This window comes from Andrographis paniculata, unplaced genomic scaffold (assembly GCF_009805555.1).
Source record: "Andrographis paniculata isolate CXL003 unplaced genomic scaffold, ASM980555v1 Contig18END, whole genome shotgun sequence".
In the NCBI taxonomy this organism is placed as follows: Eukaryota; Viridiplantae; Streptophyta; class Magnoliopsida; order Lamiales; family Acanthaceae; genus Andrographis; species Andrographis paniculata.
Genome location: NW_026137468.1, coordinates 96,209 through 116,816, shown reverse-complemented (window position 1 = coordinate 116,816; position 20,608 = coordinate 96,209). Strand labels below are relative to the sequence as shown.

At 41.0% G+C, this 20,608-nt stretch overlaps 4 protein-coding genes across 12 annotated transcripts; 2 read left to right on the top strand and 2 right to left on the bottom strand.

Annotated features, from left to right (window-relative positions):
• Positions 1-150: 150 nt before the first annotated feature.
• On the bottom strand, positions 151-4,440 carry LOC127240460 (pentatricopeptide repeat-containing protein At4g02750). 3 transcript variants are annotated; one of them, XM_051259171.1, is made up of 3 exons: positions 4,324-4,440; positions 1,149-2,732; positions 151-1,010 (listed from the first exon to the last, which is right to left on the bottom strand). In XM_051259171.1, the coding sequence occupies exons 2-3, from the start codon at positions 2,664-2,666 to the stop codon at positions 204-206; spliced, it is 2,325 nt and encodes a 774-aa protein (XP_051115128.1). In that variant the 5' UTR covers positions 2,667-2,732; positions 4,324-4,440; the 3' UTR covers positions 151-203. The 3 variants fall into 3 exon arrangements, with proteins under 3 accessions (XP_051115128.1, XP_051115136.1, XP_051115120.1); XM_051259179.1 differs by lacking the exon at positions 4,324-4,440 and adding an exon at positions 2,851-2,898; XM_051259163.1 differs by lacking the exon at positions 4,324-4,440 and having other exon boundaries at positions 1,149-2,901.
• Positions 4,326-13,444, top strand: LOC127240499 (beta-glucosidase 44-like). Its single transcript, XM_051259218.1, has 11 exons — positions 4,326-4,800; positions 4,931-4,989; positions 5,081-5,156; positions 5,518-5,589; positions 5,699-5,786; positions 5,903-6,158; positions 6,337-6,452; positions 6,589-6,827; positions 7,037-7,068; positions 12,786-12,888; positions 12,982-13,444. Exons 1-11 carry the CDS (start codon positions 4,347-4,349, stop codon positions 13,251-13,253), a joined length of 1,767 nt encoding a protein of 588 aa, XP_051115175.1. The 5' UTR covers positions 4,326-4,346; the 3' UTR covers positions 13,254-13,444.
• Positions 13,445-13,565: 121 nt separating this feature from the next.
• On the top strand, positions 13,566-15,812 carry LOC127240507 (uncharacterized). The gene is made up of 4 exons (XM_051259229.1): positions 13,566-14,024; positions 14,334-14,516; positions 14,605-14,664; positions 15,216-15,812. The coding sequence occupies exons 1-4, from the start codon at positions 13,776-13,778 to the stop codon at positions 15,510-15,512; spliced, it is 789 nt and encodes a 262-aa protein (XP_051115186.1). The 5' UTR covers positions 13,566-13,775; the 3' UTR covers positions 15,513-15,812.
• Positions 15,813-16,465: 653 nt separating this feature from the next.
• LOC127240356 (protein DETOXIFICATION 16) lies at positions 16,466-20,031 on the bottom strand. Of its 7 annotated transcripts, none has more exons than XM_051258993.1 (8): positions 19,653-20,030; positions 18,308-18,852; positions 18,137-18,223; positions 17,996-18,052; positions 17,582-17,820; positions 17,379-17,497; positions 16,982-17,083; positions 16,466-16,840 (listed from the first exon to the last, which is right to left on the bottom strand). In XM_051258993.1, the coding sequence occupies exons 1-8, from the start codon at positions 19,947-19,949 to the stop codon at positions 16,799-16,801; spliced, it is 1,488 nt and encodes a 495-aa protein (XP_051114950.1). In that variant the 5' UTR covers positions 19,950-20,030; the 3' UTR covers positions 16,466-16,798. The 7 variants fall into 7 exon arrangements, 6 of the variants coding, with proteins under 6 accessions (XP_051114950.1, XP_051114959.1, XP_051114998.1 ...); XM_051259002.1 differs by having other exon boundaries at positions 16,982-17,068; positions 19,653-20,028; XM_051259041.1 differs by having other exon boundaries at positions 18,308-18,877; positions 19,653-19,796.
• Between the last annotated feature and the right edge of the window lie 577 nt (positions 20,032-20,608).

Below are 20,608 nucleotides of genomic sequence, written 5' to 3'. Positions count from 1 at the left end.
GGGAAAGCAAGGGGGAGAGACGACTGTATGAGAGAATGTCGTGTCTCTTGCAGGCAGGCAGGCAGCTAGCTGCCCAATAGATTGCATTGCATACATCACCGGCAATGGCAAGAGCAAGAGCAAGTGCAAGCATTGGTGTTGGCTGGCATGGCAAATGACAAATGGCAAATGGCAATATGGGTGGCATGGCATCATCACCCACTTCACCAGTAGTCCCCGCAGTTACAGGCGCCCCCCTGGAAGTGGTGGAAACGATTGGGATCCCGCAGGATTATGAGCCTCCCCTCCATCCTGGCCATGTGCTTGATTGCGGTGTGGCAGTCCTCGCACACCCGGAGGTTCTTGAAGACACGCACAGGCCTCCCTGCCGGCGTCTTCATCATCCCGTACGCCACAGCCAGCTTCTCGCTGTGATGCTTCAGCATGTGCTGCTTCTCCTCCTCCTCCACGTCATGCAGCACCAGCTTGGTGGCCGCCACATATCCATCCCGTCTCATCCGCAGGTCTAGTCCTTCCAGGAACGCATGTATTCTCCCAACCTCTGCGTGGTTGGAGTCCCCCACCGAGAATGTGTGGATCTTGTTTTCAACTTCGACCCAGCTGTAGCCACGCGCCTTGTCAACCCCCGTGTTCCTCATCTTGAGGCGCATCTTGTTGACATCCCCCCATCTCCCCGACGCCGCATACAGGTTTGACAGGAGAACATACATCCCCGAGTTCCAAGGCTCCATTGCAAAGATTCTCTCTGCTGCCTTTTCTCCCAGTGCGGTGTCTCCGTGGATCCTGCTGGCACCAAGAAGCGCCCCCCAAGTGGCTGCATCCGCTTCAAAAGGCATGCGTCTCATCAGCTTCTCAGCATCATCCAGACGCCCAGCTCGACCCAGGAGATCGATCATGCAAGTGTAGTGCTTCGAATTTGGCACTATTCCGTAGTCTTGGCTCATGGACTCAAAGTAATGTTGGCCTCTTCCTACCAAGCCGGTGTGACTGCACGCAGAGAGGACACCAACCTATGAGGTGGAAACAAGAAAACAAGGAGTGAGTACGAACAAGAGATGGGTATGTATTCTATGAAAAGCTCCATAGAGAACGACTGCACACTGGCATTCTCAAGCAAGAAAGAAGCTCATTAAGAAATCAAAACTTACCATGGTAACATCATCAGGCTGAATACAGGTCCGCTTCATGGACTCAAAAATTCGGAGAGCTTCTTTGCCAAAACCATGTCTTGCATAACCGATAATGATTGTGTTCCATGATACCACATCCTTATCATCTACTCCATCAAACACTTGGTATGCCTCATCGATGCTTCCACACCTGCAATACATGGCAAGAAGTGCATTGCCCACATAGCAGCCGAACTCATATCCTGCTTTGATAACACATCCATGTATCTGCTTGCCAAGTTCAAAAGCAGCAACATCGGCGCAAGTACTCAAAATGCAAGTGAAGGCCGATCTGTTTAATCTCTCCCCATCCCTCTTCATTTCAATGAACATTTGAAATGCCCCCAGGCTATCACCGCTCTGAGAATAGCCAGATATGATTGCCGCCCATGAGATACAATCTCGGTGAGGCATCTGATCAAATAAATTTCTAGCACGGACAATATCTCCATTTTGCGCATAACCAGTAATCATTGTGTTCCAAGAACTAGTATTTCTACGAGGCATTGCTTCAAACAGCTCTCCAGCTAATCCTATGTTCTTGCTCTGCACATATCCTGAAATCATTGCATTCCAAGAGATAACGTTCTTCTCCGGCATCTCATCAAAAGCCCTCCTAGCCTCATCCAGCTGCCCATTTTGTATGTAACCAGACACCATTGCAGTCCAGGTAAACACATCCCGACTAGGGGAATCCTCAAACAGCTTTCTTGCTTCTTCCATCCTTCCATTTTGAGCATAGCAGGAGATCAAAGTGTTCCAAGATACCTCATCCTTCACGGGCATGTGGTCAAAAATCTGCCTGGCCTCCACCAGCCTCTTCTTCTTCAGGTACCCACCCATCAAACAGTTCCAAGACACCACCGTCCATTGCTGCTTGCTCTCAAACAACCTTCTTGCCTGCTCAAGCTTCCCATTCTGCACGTAGGCGGCCAGAATACCATTCCAAGATATCTCGTTCTTGTGCGGCATCTCATCAAACAGTATCCGGGCCTCATCCACGAATCCATTCTGTGCATACCCGGACAACATGGCGTTCCAAGAAACAACGTCCCTGACAGGCATTTCATCGAACAAGCGCCTGGCGGCTCCAAGGTCCTTGTTCTTGATGTGGCCGCTGATCATGACATTCCAACTGACCAAGTCCTTTTGAGGCATTTCATCAAACAGCTGGTGGGCCAGCTGAAATCTGCCATTGGCTAGATAGCCGGAGATCATAGCATTGTAGGAGATGGAAGTCCTGCGAGGCATGGAGTTAAACAAGCGCAGCGCGGAGTCGCACCGGGCATTGCGCATGTGATTGGTGATGGCAATATTGCATTTGACAATGTCCGAGTCGGTAAACAAATGGTTGTGGGTGGGTGTGGGAGGGGGGCCATTGCGATGGGTAGTCGGGGGGCGGGGAGGCGGTGGAGCGTAGGTTCTTATTCTGGTGGTGGGGGACGAGAGGATGCCGGTGACAGTGGTGCTGTGTAGCAGACGCAACGGGGATCGCATCCGTTCTGTTCTGTTCACTTCAGTTCAGAAACGCAAGCAAGTTTTGTTTCCATAAAATGCAACCGACTGGAAAATAACATAAAAGGATGGGTTTTGAGATTGTAAGTGCAATTCAATTGTAAAATTTTTAAAGGCAAAATAGTATAGATTTGCCTAAAGTTTTCCAACTTAGCACGAAAATCACCTAGATCAGAAGATTACATTTTCTCCGCTTGTGTTCTATTAAACGGCTCCAAACCCGTGTCCGCGCAAATATCAACGTGCACAAGTAGATTTTATACTATTCTATTTAATTTTAGATATAATATTTTACAAAAAAAAAAAAAGTTATATTTTAATAGAAATTGTACAATAATTTAAAAATAAATAAAAATTAAGTTTAATACTGTACAATTTTATTTTTATTTTTCTTAAATAGTAAACTAATTGAATAATTAAAGATAAGAGTTAGAAAACTAATTTAATTTGATTAAGGTATTTTTCTTTTGTTCAAAATCTCAAATTTATATTATTTGGACTCAAAAAAAATACAAAACATCTCATCCATCGTACATTATTTTAATATCATACTAAAATCAAAATTTTTTCGAATTCATCTAAAAGATATACCCTAAATTTTATATTTATGATCCCTCATTCTTATCAACACAGGGTGCCCACAAAAATAGCGAGAATAGAATAAAACAGGAGATTTTGGAATCAAAAGAAGAATTGTTAATTGTTACTTGTCATAAAATAGTATTAGTTTGAATTTCTGCTTAGTTAATAATTCCATGTGATATTTTTTAACATAAAGTAATATGTCTTTATTAAAAAACTTATAAAATAAATAATTTAATTTAAAATTATTAAAAAAAACAAAGAATCTTGGAATAAAGGATTTGTTGTCGAATCGGGAACGTGAAATTTAGGGTGTGTTTGTTTGAAGGATTTTGGAGGATTTCCACTATTCATCCAATTTTTTTCCCCCCAAAAACATCAAATCAAACACCTATTTTTCATTTTTTATATTATACTAAAAATCAATTTTACATTCAAAACATCACATCAAACCCTATTTATATCACATCATACAACTATTCAAATTCAAAATTTTTACTATTCAAATCCCAATCCAAAATCCAAACCCCCAAACAAACACACCCTTAGACATATAGTAAAATATTTGGTCTCAGACATGTCTAATTTAAAAGCGTAGAAGTATAGCAGTATAGGTGCAGAGATGGTCATATTGTGATATGCGTTGAATCCGGGAGATCTCGAAGGTTGTGATTGAATTTAATATATATAAATATTGATATTATAATATAAATAAAAATTCAATATTTAAAAATAAGATAATTAATAAAATATAAAAAAGTCTAAAGGAAAAATCTTATGGTGATTTTTGGGCACATTGGTACTAGTATTTTTGAACTGCAACTGATTAGAATTATTTATTTATTTTTTTACCGTGGGGCAGGATACTTTTTCAAAATTAAAAAATACACTAATGAATACCATACGTAGACCAAGTCAATTGGTCCCTTAAATCTACGAAGATGCTGCAGTATGTATGTACGTATAATTGTTGTATGGTGAGAAGATATTGCTATAATGTAAAAAAGATTTAATGAATAAAAATAAATAAATAAATAAACAAACAGGGGTGGCTCACATGTCAGTCAGTCATGTCGTATTATGGTGCGAAGAAATTTGTCGTTAAATAGAGGGAGGGATAGCGCCCCTCCGCTCGGCCGCTCGCCGACGCCACCTTTTGACGGACCGATCGAACCTGAGCAGCTGTTACAGTCACTCCGGCCGATGGCTCCCTCCGCACCATCCAGCCTCTTGGTCTTGGTCTTGGTCTTCTTCTTCTTCGCTATCACGATGGTGATTCTTCCCCTTTCTCTTCTGGCATTGCCGTTGTCTGACTGCAGCAGCTGCCCCTCCTATGCAGCAGCAGAAGCAGCTCCTTCTACTACTACTATTACTAGTACAGAAGCAGAAGCAGAAGGAGATGAGCAGCTCAAGAGGAGCAGCTTCCCCAAGAGCTTCATATTCGGAACAGCCTCCTCGGCCTACCAGGTCGAGGGCGCCGCCAACCAGGACGGCCGGGGCCCCAGTATTTGGGATACTTTCCTCCGCCAACCAGGTACGCACGCCTAGGCGATCGAGCTACCTCATTCATTCGCCCGATCGAGGAGCCACCCCCACCCCAGTTACGTTCAATCTTGAATTTAATCTGCTCCTGCCTCCTCCCGCTGATCTGATCTTATCTTCAGGACTTCAGCCAAACAATGGGACGGCGGATGTGACGGCGGACCAGTACCACAGATATAAAGTACTATATATATATATATATCTTATTATAAACACTTCACACTTGATTGAGTTAACTTCACTGCCTAGCTAGCTGACTGGTACTTGTGCAGGAAGACCTTGATCTGATGGCGGACTTCAATTTTGATGCCTACAGATTCTCAATTTCATGGTCCAGAATATTTCCAAGTAATTACTAATATTTAACCTAACATATATATTCTTTCCAGTGGGCTCTGGCTTAATTAATTAGATTGAATATTGGTAGCAGATAGCTAGCTAGCTTTTCATATGATCAAGTACTACTTACTCGTACGTTACTTCCTCTGCTGGTGACACAAACGTGTGCTTATTTGACTAGGTATGAATTTTAATAAAAATGAATAATAGTTATTAATTTTTTTATAATAAAAAATAATATAAAAATAGAATAATTTTTTATTTAAAAAAAATAAAAATATTTTTCGATGATAATTCAAAAAAAAAAATGAATATAAATTTGAATGAGCGAGGAAGTATTACGGTAATCATTCCTGAATGAATGTTGTAGATGGGACGGGAGAGGTAAATTGGAAGGGAGTTGACTACTATAACAGGCTGATCAACTACATGCTTGAAAAGGGTACGACGTAACGCATCATAATAAACACACGTACATTGACATCGACATACATACTACATGTATAGATCATTAATAATGCCTGCTTCGGTTGGTTGGTTGGTGCGTGCAGGCATCACCCCGTATCCAAATCTCAATCACTACGATCTTCCTCAAGCGCTTCAGGATAGGTACGGTGGCTGGCTCAACCGTCATGTTGTGTGAGTCCACTGCATACCATATCATACATATATATATATATATATAATTCATGCGCTATTATATATTATCACATATATAAATATGATCTCGCCTGTTCGACTGATGGATGGATCAGCAAGGATTTTGCGGATTATGCCGACTTCTGCTTCAAGACTTTTGGAGACAGAGTGAAGAACTGGCAAACATTTAATGAGCCTAGAGTGGTAGCCGCCCTTGGTTACGATAATGGGCTTTTTGCACCGGGAAGATGCTCCAAAGCATTTGGGAATTGTACGGAGGAGGGCAATTCCGGCACCGAGCCCTACATCGTTGCTCATAATCTCATTCTCTGCCACGCGTCCGCTGCTCAGAGATACCGTCAGAAATACCAGGCACGCCCCAGCACCGTACCAATTCGATTCACATCACAGTCACACACACACACACACGCATGTTGCTATAATTAATTTGCTTCTAATTGATATGTTTGATTTGCGTTGCTTTAATCTTAATTTGTATGATGCTGTTGAACCTGTGTCCCTGCTCCTGCTCCTGCTCCTGCTCTTGCAGCAAACACAAAAGGGGAGGATTGGGATTCTGTTGGATTTTACTTGGTACGAGCCTCTCACAAGATCCAAAGCCGACAACTACGCCGCTCAAAGGGCAAGAGATTTCCATCTTGGCTGGTAAATAATGGAGTAGTACTAATATCGAGTTGGTTTTTATGTACGTAAGAATGCTTTGTAATATATGCAGACTGAAATTCAGCCCTTGTTTTCACTCATTCCCGTACATCTTCGAACTGCCTGCCTGCCTGTGTAGGTTTCTGCATCCTTTGGTGTATGGAGAGTATCCGAAAACAATGCAGAACATTGTTGGGGAAAGGCTGCCCAAGTTCACAAAGGAAGAGGTCGGGATGGTTAAGGGATCTGCTGACTTTGTGGGCTTAAATCAATACACCTCATTCTACATATATGATCCAAGACAAGCAAATACTGCTGCTGCTGCTGCTGCTGCCCACTCGTTAAGCTACCAGAAGGATTCGAATGTTGGAATTGCGTGTGAGTAAATAGTTTCTATTGTCTTATTAATTCATCACTTACGTACGTGTGCTCCGGTCCGTGCTGCAACTCCATCACTATATATATTAATTTGTCATCGATCCGTATTGATATCCATCTATCTCTTTATCTGCTTGACCTGTATCACTATGTATGGCTTGGTTAAATAACAACTATCATTAATTAAATATATTCTTTTTGGCGTGCAGATGAACGGCGTGGAGTGCCAATTGGGCCAAGGGTATGTATGATGCATAATGTATTATGTGTGTGTGTGTGCCTGGGGGATTTATATATGATGAGTAGAGTAGAGTAGAGTACCGCTGCCAGTCCACTGGAGAGTTAACGAGGGCCAGCCAGCCAGCCAATTGGCAAATATATATATATATATATAATCGTATATAGGTGGATGATCGGATCGCATATTGGCATGACTTGATATTATCAATTTGTTATGATCATGGGGTCGAGTCTCTCATACGGGGGAGATGAGATGTTTAAAGTTGTGGTAGATATGGGAGAACAAAGAGAAGAGAGTGAAGCTGCGTTGGTGGATCAGTTGGATGAGAATGGAGGATCTAGACTTGTGAAGTTGCACACAATTGGGTATAAGAGAATTGTTTTAAGCATCTAATTGAGGCTTAGATTCTATGTTTTTATTATAAGGTAGTGGGCTACACCCATTAGTACCAATTTCATTTTATATTGCAAAGGCTTACACCCTTAGTACTAATTTGATTTATTTTGCTTGATTTGCCCAGCGGCTTGGCATGCTTAAGTATGTAGGTTTTTAGTATTTAAACCCTGAATAGATGCACAAAATATCGAAAATCAATTCTCCAGTTGGTTACACTGGGTAATTAGAGCCTGGTTGTTTCTGTAATGGCATAAGGCACCAGATTCAAGGACTTGGTAGATGCACACAAAAAGCTGGAATTAGAAAGTGAAAAGAGGGCAGAGAGGGAAATCAGAATACAGGAGCAATTGGACCAAATGCAAGCAGGAATAAACAAATCGCAAGCAGAAATAGCGAGATTGCACACAGATCTAATCAAATCCGAGGATGAATTCAGAGAATACGTACAAGGTATGTTCAAAAAGCTTTGCAGTTCTTCAACCGCACCACAGAAATCAGCACAACACACAAACAGAGGGAAAGATATTATAGATGATACAAGCCCAGTGGAATTCCATAATACATATAGATCTGAAACTGACCCGATGCGTGGTAATTATTTTGGAAGAACTAGATCTAGTATGGGCAGTCATTTATCTATACAAGCAACTCCTAGAATGGAATTTCCCCGGTTCGATGGAACTAACGCTAGATCATGGATGCTATGGTGCAACAACTATTTCCGGATGACTCAAGAGATGCCGGAAGACTAGAAAATCATGTATGCATCTATGTTTTTTTATGGGAGAGCTGCAATTTGGTACCAATCATTCATTAAACATAGGCCGCATGCAACATGGTAGCAATTCATACAGGCTCTTAGCTTCAGATTTGAAGAACTAAAGATGAATCAGGTGATCGAGGATTTCAAACACTTGAGGTTCACAGGGGATTACACAGACTATGTGGATAAATTCGAAGAGCTACGAGACTATATGAATACCTTGAGTGGTCCACCTATTTCAGAGGAATACTTCATTGCATGTTTCATTGGTGGGCTAACTCCCGAGCTCAAAGCTTCCGTGAGAATGATGAATCCTGTTAACCTGGAGCACGCGATTGAATTAGGCCGAAATCAACATGAGACAATATAAGCAATCACCAAGAGGTTAAAGGGGATGCAGAAGCCTTACCAGGCTGGTTTTCACTCATCCCCTGTTGGAAAACCTCAAGCTACAACTGCTCCTGCAAAGATAAATAATCGCAGACCGAACATCAAGTTATTATCTGCAGTTGAGATAGCAGCAAGGAGAAAGAAGAGCCTATGCTTCAATTGTGATGAGAGGTTTACCCCCGGCCACAAGTGCAAACATAGGATATATATTATGATGAATGTCGAAGAAGATAAGGTGTATCAGACAATAGTCCTAACAACACCAATACAACAGTTTGAAGAAGAAGAAATGGAAGAGGTTCAGATTTCACTGAATACTCTAAATGGAAGGGCCGGTAAGGGAACAATGAAATTCATGGGAAATTACCTTGGTCATTCACTTCAGATACTAATTGACACGGGAAGTTCTTTGAGCTTTATTAAGGAATCCACCGCGGAGGTTCTTCAGCCCAAGACAGAGAAGATTCCAACTACCATTGTGGTGGTTGCAAATGGACAGAAGTTAGAAGTGATAAAGCCACTTCTGACTTTAAATGGGAAATTCAAGGGAAAAAGTTCACTCACCCTTTGAGTCTTTTGCATATGGAGGGCTTCGACATGATTTTAGGCTGCGATTGGGTGGAAGCTCACTCCCCAATCAAGATCGACTACTGGAAAATGATTGTAACTGCCAATATACAAGGTAAGAAGGTTAGATTGCATGCTCAGGGTAATCATTCAAGGTGTCACATGATCACACAACAATCCCTATACAAGCTCTTAAGCTACCCTCGGGATTCTGAAGTAGAAGAGGTGTATCTGATAACTCCACCTGAAGTTGTCGTACCTGCTCATCCAGAGTTAGATCAGTTGTTAGAAGAATATAAAGATATCTTTGAAGAACCCATAGGCTTACCCCCAAGCCGTGGTGTTGAACACCATATTCAATTGAAGACTGGAAGCGAACCACGGAGGCAACATCCCTACAGGATTTCACATAACCAGAAAACCGAAGTTGAAAAAATAATTAAAGAACTGTTGGAGGTTGGGGTTATCAGGCACAACAAAAGTCCTTTTGCATCCCCTGTTTTGCTGGTTAAGAAGAAGGACGGCTCGTGGAGGTTATGTGTGGACTATCGGTATTTGAATAGTCTTACCATTAAGCATGATTATCCTATACCGGTTATAGATGAGTTGTTGGATGAGCTGTACGGATACCAAATTTTCTCGAAAATCGACCTAAGGGTGGGATATTTTCAGATTTTGGTGAATCCCAATCACACCTACCTCACTGCATTCAATACACATCAAGGGCATTACGAGTTCAATGTTATGCCGTTTGGGCTATGCAATGCCCCAGACACATTCCAGTTCTTAATGAATCGAGTATTTCAAGAACAATTCAGGAAATATGTTTTGGTTTTCTTTGATGATATACTCATATATAGTAAGTCATGGAAGGAACATCTACAACATTTAAGAGTAGTCTTTGGGTTATTGCGCGCTAATAACCTATTTGCTAAGAAAAGCAAGTGCCAATTTGGACAGTCAAGCGTAGAATATCTAGGACACGTAATGTGAGGCCAATGAATAGCCACTGATCCTCATAAGATTTCTGCTATGGTGGATTGGCTGAGCCCTAAAACTATCAAAGAATTGAGGGGGTTTCTGGGCCTAACAGGCTATTACAGGAAGTTTGTGCGAGATTACGGTAAGTTAGCTAAACCACTTACTAATCTGCTAAGGAAAAATCAGTTTCTTTGGAGTGAAAGTGCAGAGATGATATTTATGCAACTGAAGACAGCCATGGCTACAGCACCAGTTCTAGCATTACCCGACTTCTCTCAACCATTTGTGGTGTAAACTGATGCAAGCAATAGCGGGTTAGGGATTGTATTGATGCAGAATGGTAAACCTATTGCTTTCATGAGTAAAGCACTTAGTTTGCGCAACCAGAATCTATTTATATATGAAAAAGAATTTATGGCAGTCCTTATGGCTATCCAAAGGTGGAAACACTACTTAGGAGGAAGCAAGTTTATCATTAAAACAAATCAATAATCACTTAAATATTTGTTTGAGCAACGGCCGGTTTCACCATTGCAACAAAAATGGATAAACAAGTTGATGGGTTTTAATTTTGAAATCCATTATAAAAAGGGGGTTGAGAATAAAGCAGTTGATGCTTTATCTCGGGTTAACAGTTCAGATGTTCTGGCAATTTCCATCTTAATACCAGACTGGATTAAAGATGTTATTGCAAGCTATCAAGGGGATGAATTGACTAATGCTATCATCAAGGCCAATGAGACACTTAATCAATCTTACTCAAAGTATCAACTGGACGAGGGATTGGTAAGATACAAGGGAAGAGTTTATGTTGGGAGTTTGCACGGCTATAGGGGCAAACTATTGAAAGAAATGCATTGTTCTTCCTATGGTGGGCACTCAGGCATACAGGGTACTTATATGCGATTGAAATTTGTTTTCTTCTGGCCTAGAATGAAAACAGAGGTTGAAAAACTAGTATGGCAATGTGATGTGTGCGCTCGAAACAAAGCTGATTTGGCGGCGTCTCCGGGTTTGCTACAACCCTTACCCATTCCTGACCAGCCATGGACCCATATTACTATGGATTTCATTGAAGGTCTACCAAAATCCCAGGGTAAAAATGTGATCTTGGTAGTGGTGGATAGGCTCACCAAATATGGCCACTTTATTGGGCTCACTCATCCTTTCGGCTCTCAAGATGTGGCGAGGGTATTCATTGGTCAGGTGTATAAACTACACGGGCTACCCGCTAGTATGGTGACCGACAGAGATAAGATTTTTACCAGTGGATTTTGGAAGGAACTATTCCGGCTATTAGGGGTGGTTTTGAATTTTCGACTACCTATCATCCCCAGAGTTACGGGCAGACAGAACGGGTTAACTAATGTATCAAAACCTACCTTCAGTGTATGGTCTCAGATACTCCCAAGAGGTGGCATCATTGGTTGGCTTATGCGGAACACTGGTACAATACTAACTACCATTGTTCCTCCAAGATGATACCTTTTCAGGCTTTGTATGGTAACAAACCACCTTATCTGTCGGTCACCGCCTATTTGGACACTACAGAAGGGGATGTGAAAGATTATTTACTTGACAGACACACAATAATGAGGACCTTTAAAGACAACCTGCAGAGGGCCCAGAATCGTATAAAGATTCAGGTAGATCGTTCCAGATCTGAAAGAGAGTTTCAAGTGGGTGACTGGGTTTACCTCAAGCTTCAACCATTTCTCCCAAATTCAGTGGCTTTGAGGCAACACCTAAAGCTAAGCTCTAAATACTATGGACCGTATCAGATTTTAGAGAGAATAGGTGCGGTGGCCTACAAACTTGATTTACCGTTTGGTTCTCAGATTCACCCTACTTTCCACGTTTTCCTTTTGAAAAAGGCAGTAGAAGGGCATCCTATACCGATGGATACTTTACCTGAAGTAGACGAAGATGGAATTTTTGTGCTGCGACCAGTGGGGGTTCTACAAAATATAACCATAAAAATAGGGAATTTAGAGGTGGATCAGGTTCTGGTTCAGTGGGGCGATGAAAATTCTGGGTTGTGTTCTTGGGAAGATAGTAAGTATATGCGGCGAGTCTATAAGGGGTTTGATGCTCGGGGACAAGGATCTTGTCGAGGAGGGGGAAATGTTATGATCATGGGGTCGAGTCTCTCATACGGGGGAGATGAGGTGTTTAAGGTTGTGGTAGATATGGGAGAACAGGGAGAAGAGAGTGAAGCTGTGTTGGTGGATTAGTTGGATGGAGAAGGGAGGATCTAGACTTGTGGAGTTGCACACAATTGGGTATAAGAGAATTGTATTAAGCATCTAATTGATGCCTAAATTCTATATCTTTATTATAAGGTAATGGGCCTACACCCATTAGTACTAATTTCATTTCATATTGTAAAGGGCTTACCCCCTTAGTACTTAATTTGATTTATTTTGCTTGATTGGCCCAGCTGCTTGGCATGTTAAGTACACAGGGTTTTAGTATTTAAACCCTGAATATTACCTAATGAAAAAATAAGAAATATTCCAAATTTTATCTTCAGTTCTCACTTTTAGCTTTTGTACAAAATATTGAAAATGAATTCTCCAGTTGGATACACAATTAGTTGCGTGTAATTAATGCAATGCAGGCCAACTCATACTGGCTTTACATTGTGCCATGGGGGATATACAAATCCGTGAACTACATAAAAGAACGCTACGGGAATCCTACAGTGATTTTGGCGGAGAATGGTACTACTGTTACTGTTACTGTGTGTGTATGGTCCTTCCCTCCCTTGGTCATTAAATTGAAGTGAGTGACGGTGATGGTGATGGGGAGTGCAGGAATGGACCAGGCAGGCAATCTCTCACTACATGAGTCGCTGCACGACGATACAAGGATCAAGTACTACCGGAGCTACTTGGGTTGGCTGAAGAAGGGCATAGACGAGGGGGCCAATGTGGTCGGCTACTTCCAGTGGACATTCGTGGACAACTTCGAGTGGAGGCTGGGCTACACGTCCAGGTTCGGCATCGTCTACGTGGATTTCAAGACCCTCCGCAGGTACCCCAAGATGGCCGCATACTGGTTCAAGAAGTTCCAGGAGAGAAGATAAGATCACGAGGAAGAAATATATATATATATATATGAATGATAATGATAATGATGATGATGATGAGCCACCCCCCATTCATCAGCCAATAAACAGGCAGGCTCAGGCTCAGGCTGCTTTGCTAGTTGCTACTCACTTGACTGTCTCTATTTGTATTTGTATTTATATTTGTATGTGTTGATCTCTTCTCTCTTTTCGTGCTGAAGCCAGCAAGAAGGTGCGTGGTGTCAAGTCAATGTTATAACTTGGGAGCCCGCCTCGCATTGGAATGGACAGACAGACAGACTTCAATTCGATGGCATTTTAAGCTGTACTTACTCCATTCTCTCTCCTTTTTCTTTTCTTCACCATCACCATCATCATCGTCATCGTCATTATCATCACCACCCATTAGTCGAGATGCCTGTCTGCCTGCCCAACCACCCAAACACAACCCCACCAACCATAGCAGCCAGGGTCTATCACCCTATCCATTCCATTCCCTTCCCATTCTAAACAAAACTAATAATACTATACTAGGTTGCAATGGTTTCATCTGGCTGCCTCCCCCACGCCCACGCCCACGCCCGCGCCGCTCCGCCTTGCGTCCCTTTCCCCTGCCCACCTTCTTCTGCCCCTCTCTTCCAACCTTTATTTCTTCCTCCTAAACCCCTCCTTGTCTTCGAGACTTATCCGATTTCGACAATAACAAGTAGAACCCGAGCCACTCTTGATCCGATCCCCGCCGCCGGCCCTTCTCTTCTTGTTCAGGGACCTAATCGAGGACCCAACCAGGTATTGCCGCTTTGCGTTCGTTCATATCTATCTATCCATCCCATTTAAGTAAGCAAGCAAGTAAGTGGGTCACGAACCTGTCCAAATTTCAGAATAATAAAGTACTACTACTCCTGTATTATAGTTTTGGTCTTGCTTTAATGCTTCATTGCCTGCCTTTCTTCGAAAAATCAAACAAACGTGGGTTGGGGACGACAGGACAGTTTTTACTATCTGGCAGGCTACAAATCAAGATTTAAGGCGCGCTACTCATAATAATTAATATACTGGGCTACCCGAATTCTTCTTATGTATATTATTATTATTTAGGGAGTTGACGAGTGTGTGAGGCTTCTCAAGGACGCCGCGAAGACAAGAAAGGTTCCCCCAGGTGATATTCTGCGAGCATTTTCCGTGATTGAGAAGGCCAAGGCGGACCCCTCTGGATTTCTTCGGACTCTTGGAGGAACCAAATCACCTGGCAGAACTTGGATGCTTATTTTCACTGCAAAGGTTAGTGTTTCCCGATCGTCGTTATGCTGCGTTTCCAGCTTCTTTTTCCTTTTCTTTCTTTCTTTCAGTTGACGAGTTAATTTGGCAGAAAAAATTGGATGATGGCAACTATTTCCCAGTTACAGCCGTTCAGAGGTTTGACGCAGCTGTAAGCTTACTACTTACTTACTCTCTACTAAAACATGCTGGCTTGCCCTACCTAAACCTAGGCCAAGGCCAGGGTCATTGTTGTGCTCTTTAATCCTCTGAACACGTAAGGAGGGGAGGAGATTGTCTGATGCGTTTGGGATATGTGTTTGAATTTGATCAACCGAAATCATTTGGCTGGCATTGTGTAGCGGCATTTGAACTAATTCAACCCAGCCCTGCCCTGGTTTTTCAAACTGAGAACCTGACCAATCCGACTGTTGAATAACTGAAAGAGTCGGGTGGGTATTGGGTGAGGGTCTACTTGGATTATTGCTAGTTTTACACCGGTTGTGTCATGAGAAGTATCAAGCATGTGAATGTTTTTCACATTTGGCGGCATCATTGTGTGTGTGTATCGTATCTTCTAATCTTGTTTCCTCATGGGCTCCTCATAAGCTAAGCTTGTTTCCTTCACTTGCGTTTGCCTAGTGAGAGAATGCAATTTGTCTTCTGCTGTCCTTTCCCCACACGCGCGTCTGTGTCTAAATGCACTCTGAACTGATATTTTAGGGTAAGAGGATCGAGAATGGGGTTTATCTTGGGCCTCTTGGGAGCTTGACCTTTGAAGGCAGGTTTTCATGGAATAAAAGAATCCTTGCTTTCATATTTGAGCGGATCCGGGTGAAGGCAGGGCCCCTTGGCCCATTTGAGTATTGTTTCAAAGGGAAAGACGACGAAAGGGAGCCAGGCAACAGGGATCCATTCTTCACATGGTTCTATGTTGACGAGGAAATTGCTGTAGCACGTGGTAGAAGCGGGGGGACTGCATTCTGGGTCCGCTGTCACCGAGTTGCCTCCTCTTCTTAGGTCTGGTCCTCTCATTCTGTGTCCATTGTTACGTTAGCCTCCAGCTTTTTTAATGTTCACTTCAGTGCAGTCTTTCTTGCACACAATAGATTCTTTGTACGCACAAGTGGACGGATTCGTGGTGTTCGTATAGAACAGATAGACTGTAATGGATGTCATTTCCTTTGATTAGTTGATAAATGCACCTTGGATCAGTAAATGATATGAGGGCAGCCTCCAATATTGGGAGGAGTATCTATAACAAACAAGCTCTTTCTTTTCTTTCCTAGTTTTATATGTATGTAATTGATTTCTTTTTAAGTCATGGATTCCGCAGAGAATTCTTGGTAACAAACTGCAATTTATTTAGTTACTTTGGTGTTACTGAATTTATTCGAAAATAAAGAATATTGTATTAAGCTATCTTCAGGAAAGATTGAAGACTAGTGTATTAAGCTATCTTTAGGAAAGATCACACGCTCAAACATAGCTATGACTATACTACATTATATGAAATATGATGAAATAACAAAGATGAAAAATGAAACAAAATAGTAATAATACATGAAAAAATAACATAGCCGTTACTGAACTAATATAAATTTTAGTCTTAGTCATGCTTAAGGTAATAGCTCTTTATTAGATCATATATTGTTACCGCTTGAGTTTAATTTAAAAATTATAGTAATTTTTAAATCCAGAAAGCAAATTTAAATAATTTTTGCGCAATTTTTTTTTTTTTAATTCAAATTTATTTAATGTGGCAACTACAATTAAGGAATTGCACACGTTTTCAATGAAAAGATGGTACTTATATTTCAAATTTAATTGCATCTTTTAAAGAAAAAATAATCCATATCCTATAAAATATTACTTATCTTCATTTACCGCTACTGTAGTCACAAGCACAATATGAAATACACTGTAATACACACGGGAAGAAAAATTCCTTAAAAAGTAATAAGTAGGATAGATACAAGAGAATATTTTTCAATAATTCTAGAAAACATATTCATCATATACAAATATTTTTTGTCTAACATTTTAGTGTTGTTTTGTTTTATTTTAGTAGAAATTTTGTGAAACCCAACACATTAGGGTCAAATATGATATAAAAAGCTTAAAGTATATCCAAGATTGTTTGTTCGATTTCAACCATTCACTTTTCTCCTAACTCTCTAACAGAAACTGCATATTTAAATTGATTACTCTTTGGCGTCGCAAGTATTGTAAAGAAAGGAAGCTGATACTTTGTTGTGGTCTTGGAGTCAGATGGACACTATTATATGAATGATGAATCACTCACTTTACGATGGTATCTCGTTGGATCTTTCTCTGGCCCTCTGCGCCTGGAAAAAATGGGCAGCAGTTGAAATTTGATGTAGCCATAGCCCATATACAGAGAAGCAAAATACAGGAGGGAGGGAGGATGAAAAAATTTAATGCTCTGCTGTAGTGCAGTGTTGTGTAGCAGCAGCAGCAACACTAACCTCGTGTTCCCAGTTGGTGCGTGATATCATGGCAAAAAGGCTCACCACTTGCACCAGCAAAGCACTCACAATTCCCAACCAGAGACCCTGCATTGCACGCTTCTAACTCATTCATTATTGGCAAATTTGAAGACATCAAATGTTAGGAGAATAAAACTAAAAAACTGGAAAGAAAAACTGAGAGACAAGGATATTGGAAGAAACATTTTTCCTCCTTGATTTTTAAACCAAAGCTTACACAACATTTAATGGAAACAAAATATATGCAATTTTAGTCCCGTAAGGATATGGCCTGATGGTGTGGAGATGGCCTCGTGACCGTGAGGTCATGGGTTCAAACTCGACGTGAGGTTCAAAGCTCGATGATAAACATTTAATGGAAACAAAATATATTTACCTTTCCTCCTATGCCCAACACAAAAGCTAACAGTGCAGCCATTGGCATGCCCACAAGATAATACGATCCAAGGTTGATAAATGCTCCAATCTTCTGCCACCCACACCCTCTGATGATTCCTACACAACTAATGTCATTTGTCAGTCACCAGATGAAATAAATAGTGAATGATTCACACACTGCATTTAGATGGTTTGGCGTACCTGAAAGAACACACTGAAGCCCGTCCATGAAGTTCGAGATGGCCAGGATAGGCATCATTGCTGCCACGTAGTCCACGACTTGTTTCTCATTACTATAGGCATATCCCCATATGTTTCGGATTAAGCACAGCAGCAGTCCCACCAAGAGGCCCTCGCTGATGGCCATCACTAGGACTACACCCACAGCTAACTCTGCCGCTCGGGGATGCCCGGCTCCCACCTCATTTGATACTCTTGTGCTGCATGGCATGGAGAGAGTTACCTAATTAATAATTGCACAAGGTGTATCATCATATCATCTGTCTGGCACATAGTGAAAGCAAGCAAGATAACAAACAGCATGGCATTGCATTGGATTGCACTGCACTGCTGCAGAATCAAGTAAGTAAGTAAACCGGTAGATGACAGACCAACCTCACAGCACCACTTAGCCCAAATGGGATCGTCCAAACTGTTGCACCTGTGTTAAGGCTGGAGGTACAGCATCCAGTTGGTGGCCATTAGTACAGCATGAAATATAATATAATATAATCTAATAGAAATATAATAGCTTACCAGATAGACAGTACAGAGGTTTCTAACTCAGGGTTGGGAAGAAGCCCAGAGAGTAGAACCATCATTTCAAAGGACCACGCCTCCAAACTGTTTACAACTTCACAAATTAAAAACACGTAAACAAAGCCGTTCATTCTTTTCTACTAGGAGCAGGGAGGCAGGCAGACTCACCAGACCATAACTGCTGAAGGGATAGCAAGTCTAATAAAATTAAAAATATCGTGCAGTGCTTCTTTAGAAAACCCAGCCCAAGTTTTCAAACAGGATGAAGAAAACTTGATGTAAAGAGATAACAACAAGGCATTTATCCAGTAAGAGAGCGAATTTGCCACTGCAGCTCCTCTGCCACCGAGGCCAGACTTGAAAACAAGAGTCCAGCAGAAGATGAAGTGCAAGAAAGTGGTGATCCCAGAAATCATCATCATTGGGATGACAATATTTTGTGCTTGCAGGAACCTAACTTGGCATTGCAGTATGGCGTAACCAAAAATGCTGGGAATCATAAAGCGAGCATAGTGTCCAGCCTCTTTGGAGATGTCAGGATCTTGGCCGAATGCCGCTAGGATGGGACTTGTGTTTGCCCATACAATGGCAAGAGGTATGGAAAAACAAAGAAGAACAAACATTGCTCTCTGCATGTGCACGCCGAGCATACCATACTGCTTAGCTCCATAGGATTGGCCGCACAATGTGTCTAATGCGCTTGCCATGCCCATCTAGGTTCACCACTCGGTGGGACATCTCAAAATTAAGATCAGATTCAATTGCAGGATAATATCCCTTCTATCAGTTTACAGCTCAATACTATTCCATTCAAAATAACACATAGTATGTACTACTACATCTCCTCCACTTTAATACCAAGTTTGAGGATATCAAATTCTCGCTTTAACTAAACCAAGTGATAGATAGTATTACTTCATGTTGTGACCATATAACAAGATAATAGAACCATGCAATCCCAGGCAATTTATGTATTTTTGGGTGGGGGCAGGGGGCGGGGCTTACCCTACTTCCTAAAAAGGCAAAACTGAAAGTGAATCAATAAGATGGGCATGATAACGACCAAGAAACTGGATGATCGGGATGGATGCTAATGAATAATAACAATAACAATAATATATCAAGCAATAAGTTTCAAGACTCCACACATTGCAGCTGTGGATACCCATTTGCATATATAGTTGGATACAACAAGGCAAACAACAATTAATTAAGGCCCCTCACTACACTAATCCCCGTGTAAAAAGAAACAAATTAAGGGCGGCTCTCACTTTCCCGTGTAAAAAGATCCCCAAGGGCTAAAATTATCATCTATGTGACTATTTATACCATTATTCCTCCACAAGATAATTAAGAAAGATGCACAGAGACGAGACGAGGATACAAGCATGCCATGAAGTGGGAGGATCAGCCTCCGTATAGAGAGAACAAACAAACAAGCAGTTAAAAATAAATTAATCAGCGGGGTGGGGGTAACGTGGTGGTTGAATCAAATTGAAATTGAAGTGCTCACCAACAGGCTCAAACCAGTGACGGACCCAAAGGATGTTGCCACTGAAGCAGCAGAGAGGGCTAATTCCCCCAAATGGCCCACAAACATTACCGAAATCAGCTGCAAAGCGAACTGCAAAAGAGACACCAAAATCAAGGGGCCCCCCAGCCACAATTGCTTCTTCAACTCCTCAAGGAATACTTGGTTGTTTCCATCACAAGCAGACGAGGTACTTCTGAGGTTGTCCTCCGGATTTTGAAGCAGTGGTCTGACGAGGCCGAGAGAGGATCCATCATTTTCCACTGCAGATATCTTCATCTTCAGCGAGGCGATGAGAGGAGAGGAAAAGAAATCTCCGGGGCCCAATGGCAATATGTTGCTCCTTGTTAATTAAATAGGAATTTCAACACACCAGACTATACAACATAATACATGCCTTATGTTGTAGATAAAAATGAGATTATATATATATATATATATATATATTTTTTTTGCTTAAAAAATTCAGAATTTATCTACAATTTTTGAAGGAAGCCTTTTGCATACTTGTGTGATTTTTTATCTTTGACTTACTATTTCGATTTTTTTTTTTCTTTTAAAATATCAGATCAAACAGACATTTTTATTTATTTCATTTAACTAAAATTTAATTTTACATTCAAAACATCACATCAAAACATATTTATATCACATCAAACAACTATTAAAATTCAAAATTTTATTATTCAAAACCAAAATAAACAATCATAATCTTACGAGTAAACACACCTATAAATTTTATTAATTGAATGACTTCGAAATGTTCAAATCTATATTATATACTCTTTTAATTCCACTTCATTCCCACATTAAAATTTTAAATAAATATAATTAATAAATAATTAAAAATATATAAGTAAACTAATTATCGTATAATATAAATAATTATTGATTGAATGATAAGATAATTTAAAAAATTATAAATTAGAAATAAAAGT

Bases quoted from the DNA above. Each gene is read 5' to 3' on its own strand.
- LOC127240460 (XM_051259171.1), bottom strand. From the start codon at position 2,666: ATGCGATCCCCGTTGCGTCTGCTACACAGCACCACTGTCACCGGCATC. The intron at 1,011-1,148 runs GTAAGTTTTGAT...TCCACCTCATAG, and splicing joins AGCCTGATGATGTTACCATG to GTTGGTGTCCTCTCTGCGTG.
- LOC127240507 (XM_051259229.1), top strand. From the start codon at position 13,776: ATGGTTTCATCTGGCTGCCTCCCCCACGCCCACGCCCACGCCCGCGCC. The intron at 14,025-14,333 runs GTATTGCCGCTT...ATTATTATTTAG, and splicing joins CTAATCGAGGACCCAACCAG to GGAGTTGACGAGTGTGTGAG. The intron at 14,665-15,215 runs GTAAGCTTACTA...CTGATATTTTAG, and splicing joins TTCAGAGGTTTGACGCAGCT to GGTAAGAGGATCGAGAATGG.
- LOC127240356 (XM_051258993.1), bottom strand. From the start codon at position 19,949: ATGAAGATATCTGCAGTGGAAAATGATGGATCCTCTCTCGGCCTCGTC. The intron at 18,224-18,307 runs GTGAGTCTGCCT...AGTTGTAAACAG, and splicing joins CCTTCAGCAGTTATGGTCTG to TTTGGAGGCGTGGTCCTTTG. The intron at 18,053-18,136 runs GTAAGCTATTAT...CTGTACCTCCAG, and splicing joins ACCTCTGTACTGTCTATCTG to CCTTAACACAGGTGCAACAG.
- LOC127240499 (XM_051259218.1), top strand. From the start codon at position 4,347: ATGGTGCGAAGAAATTTGTCGTTAAATAGAGGGAGGGATAGCGCCCCT. The intron at 5,157-5,517 runs GTAATTACTAAT...TGAATGTTGTAG, and splicing joins ATGGTCCAGAATATTTCCAA to ATGGGACGGGAGAGGTAAAT. The intron at 6,159-6,336 runs GCACGCCCCAGC...CTGCTCTTGCAG, and splicing joins GATACCGTCAGAAATACCAG to CAAACACAAAAGGGGAGGAT.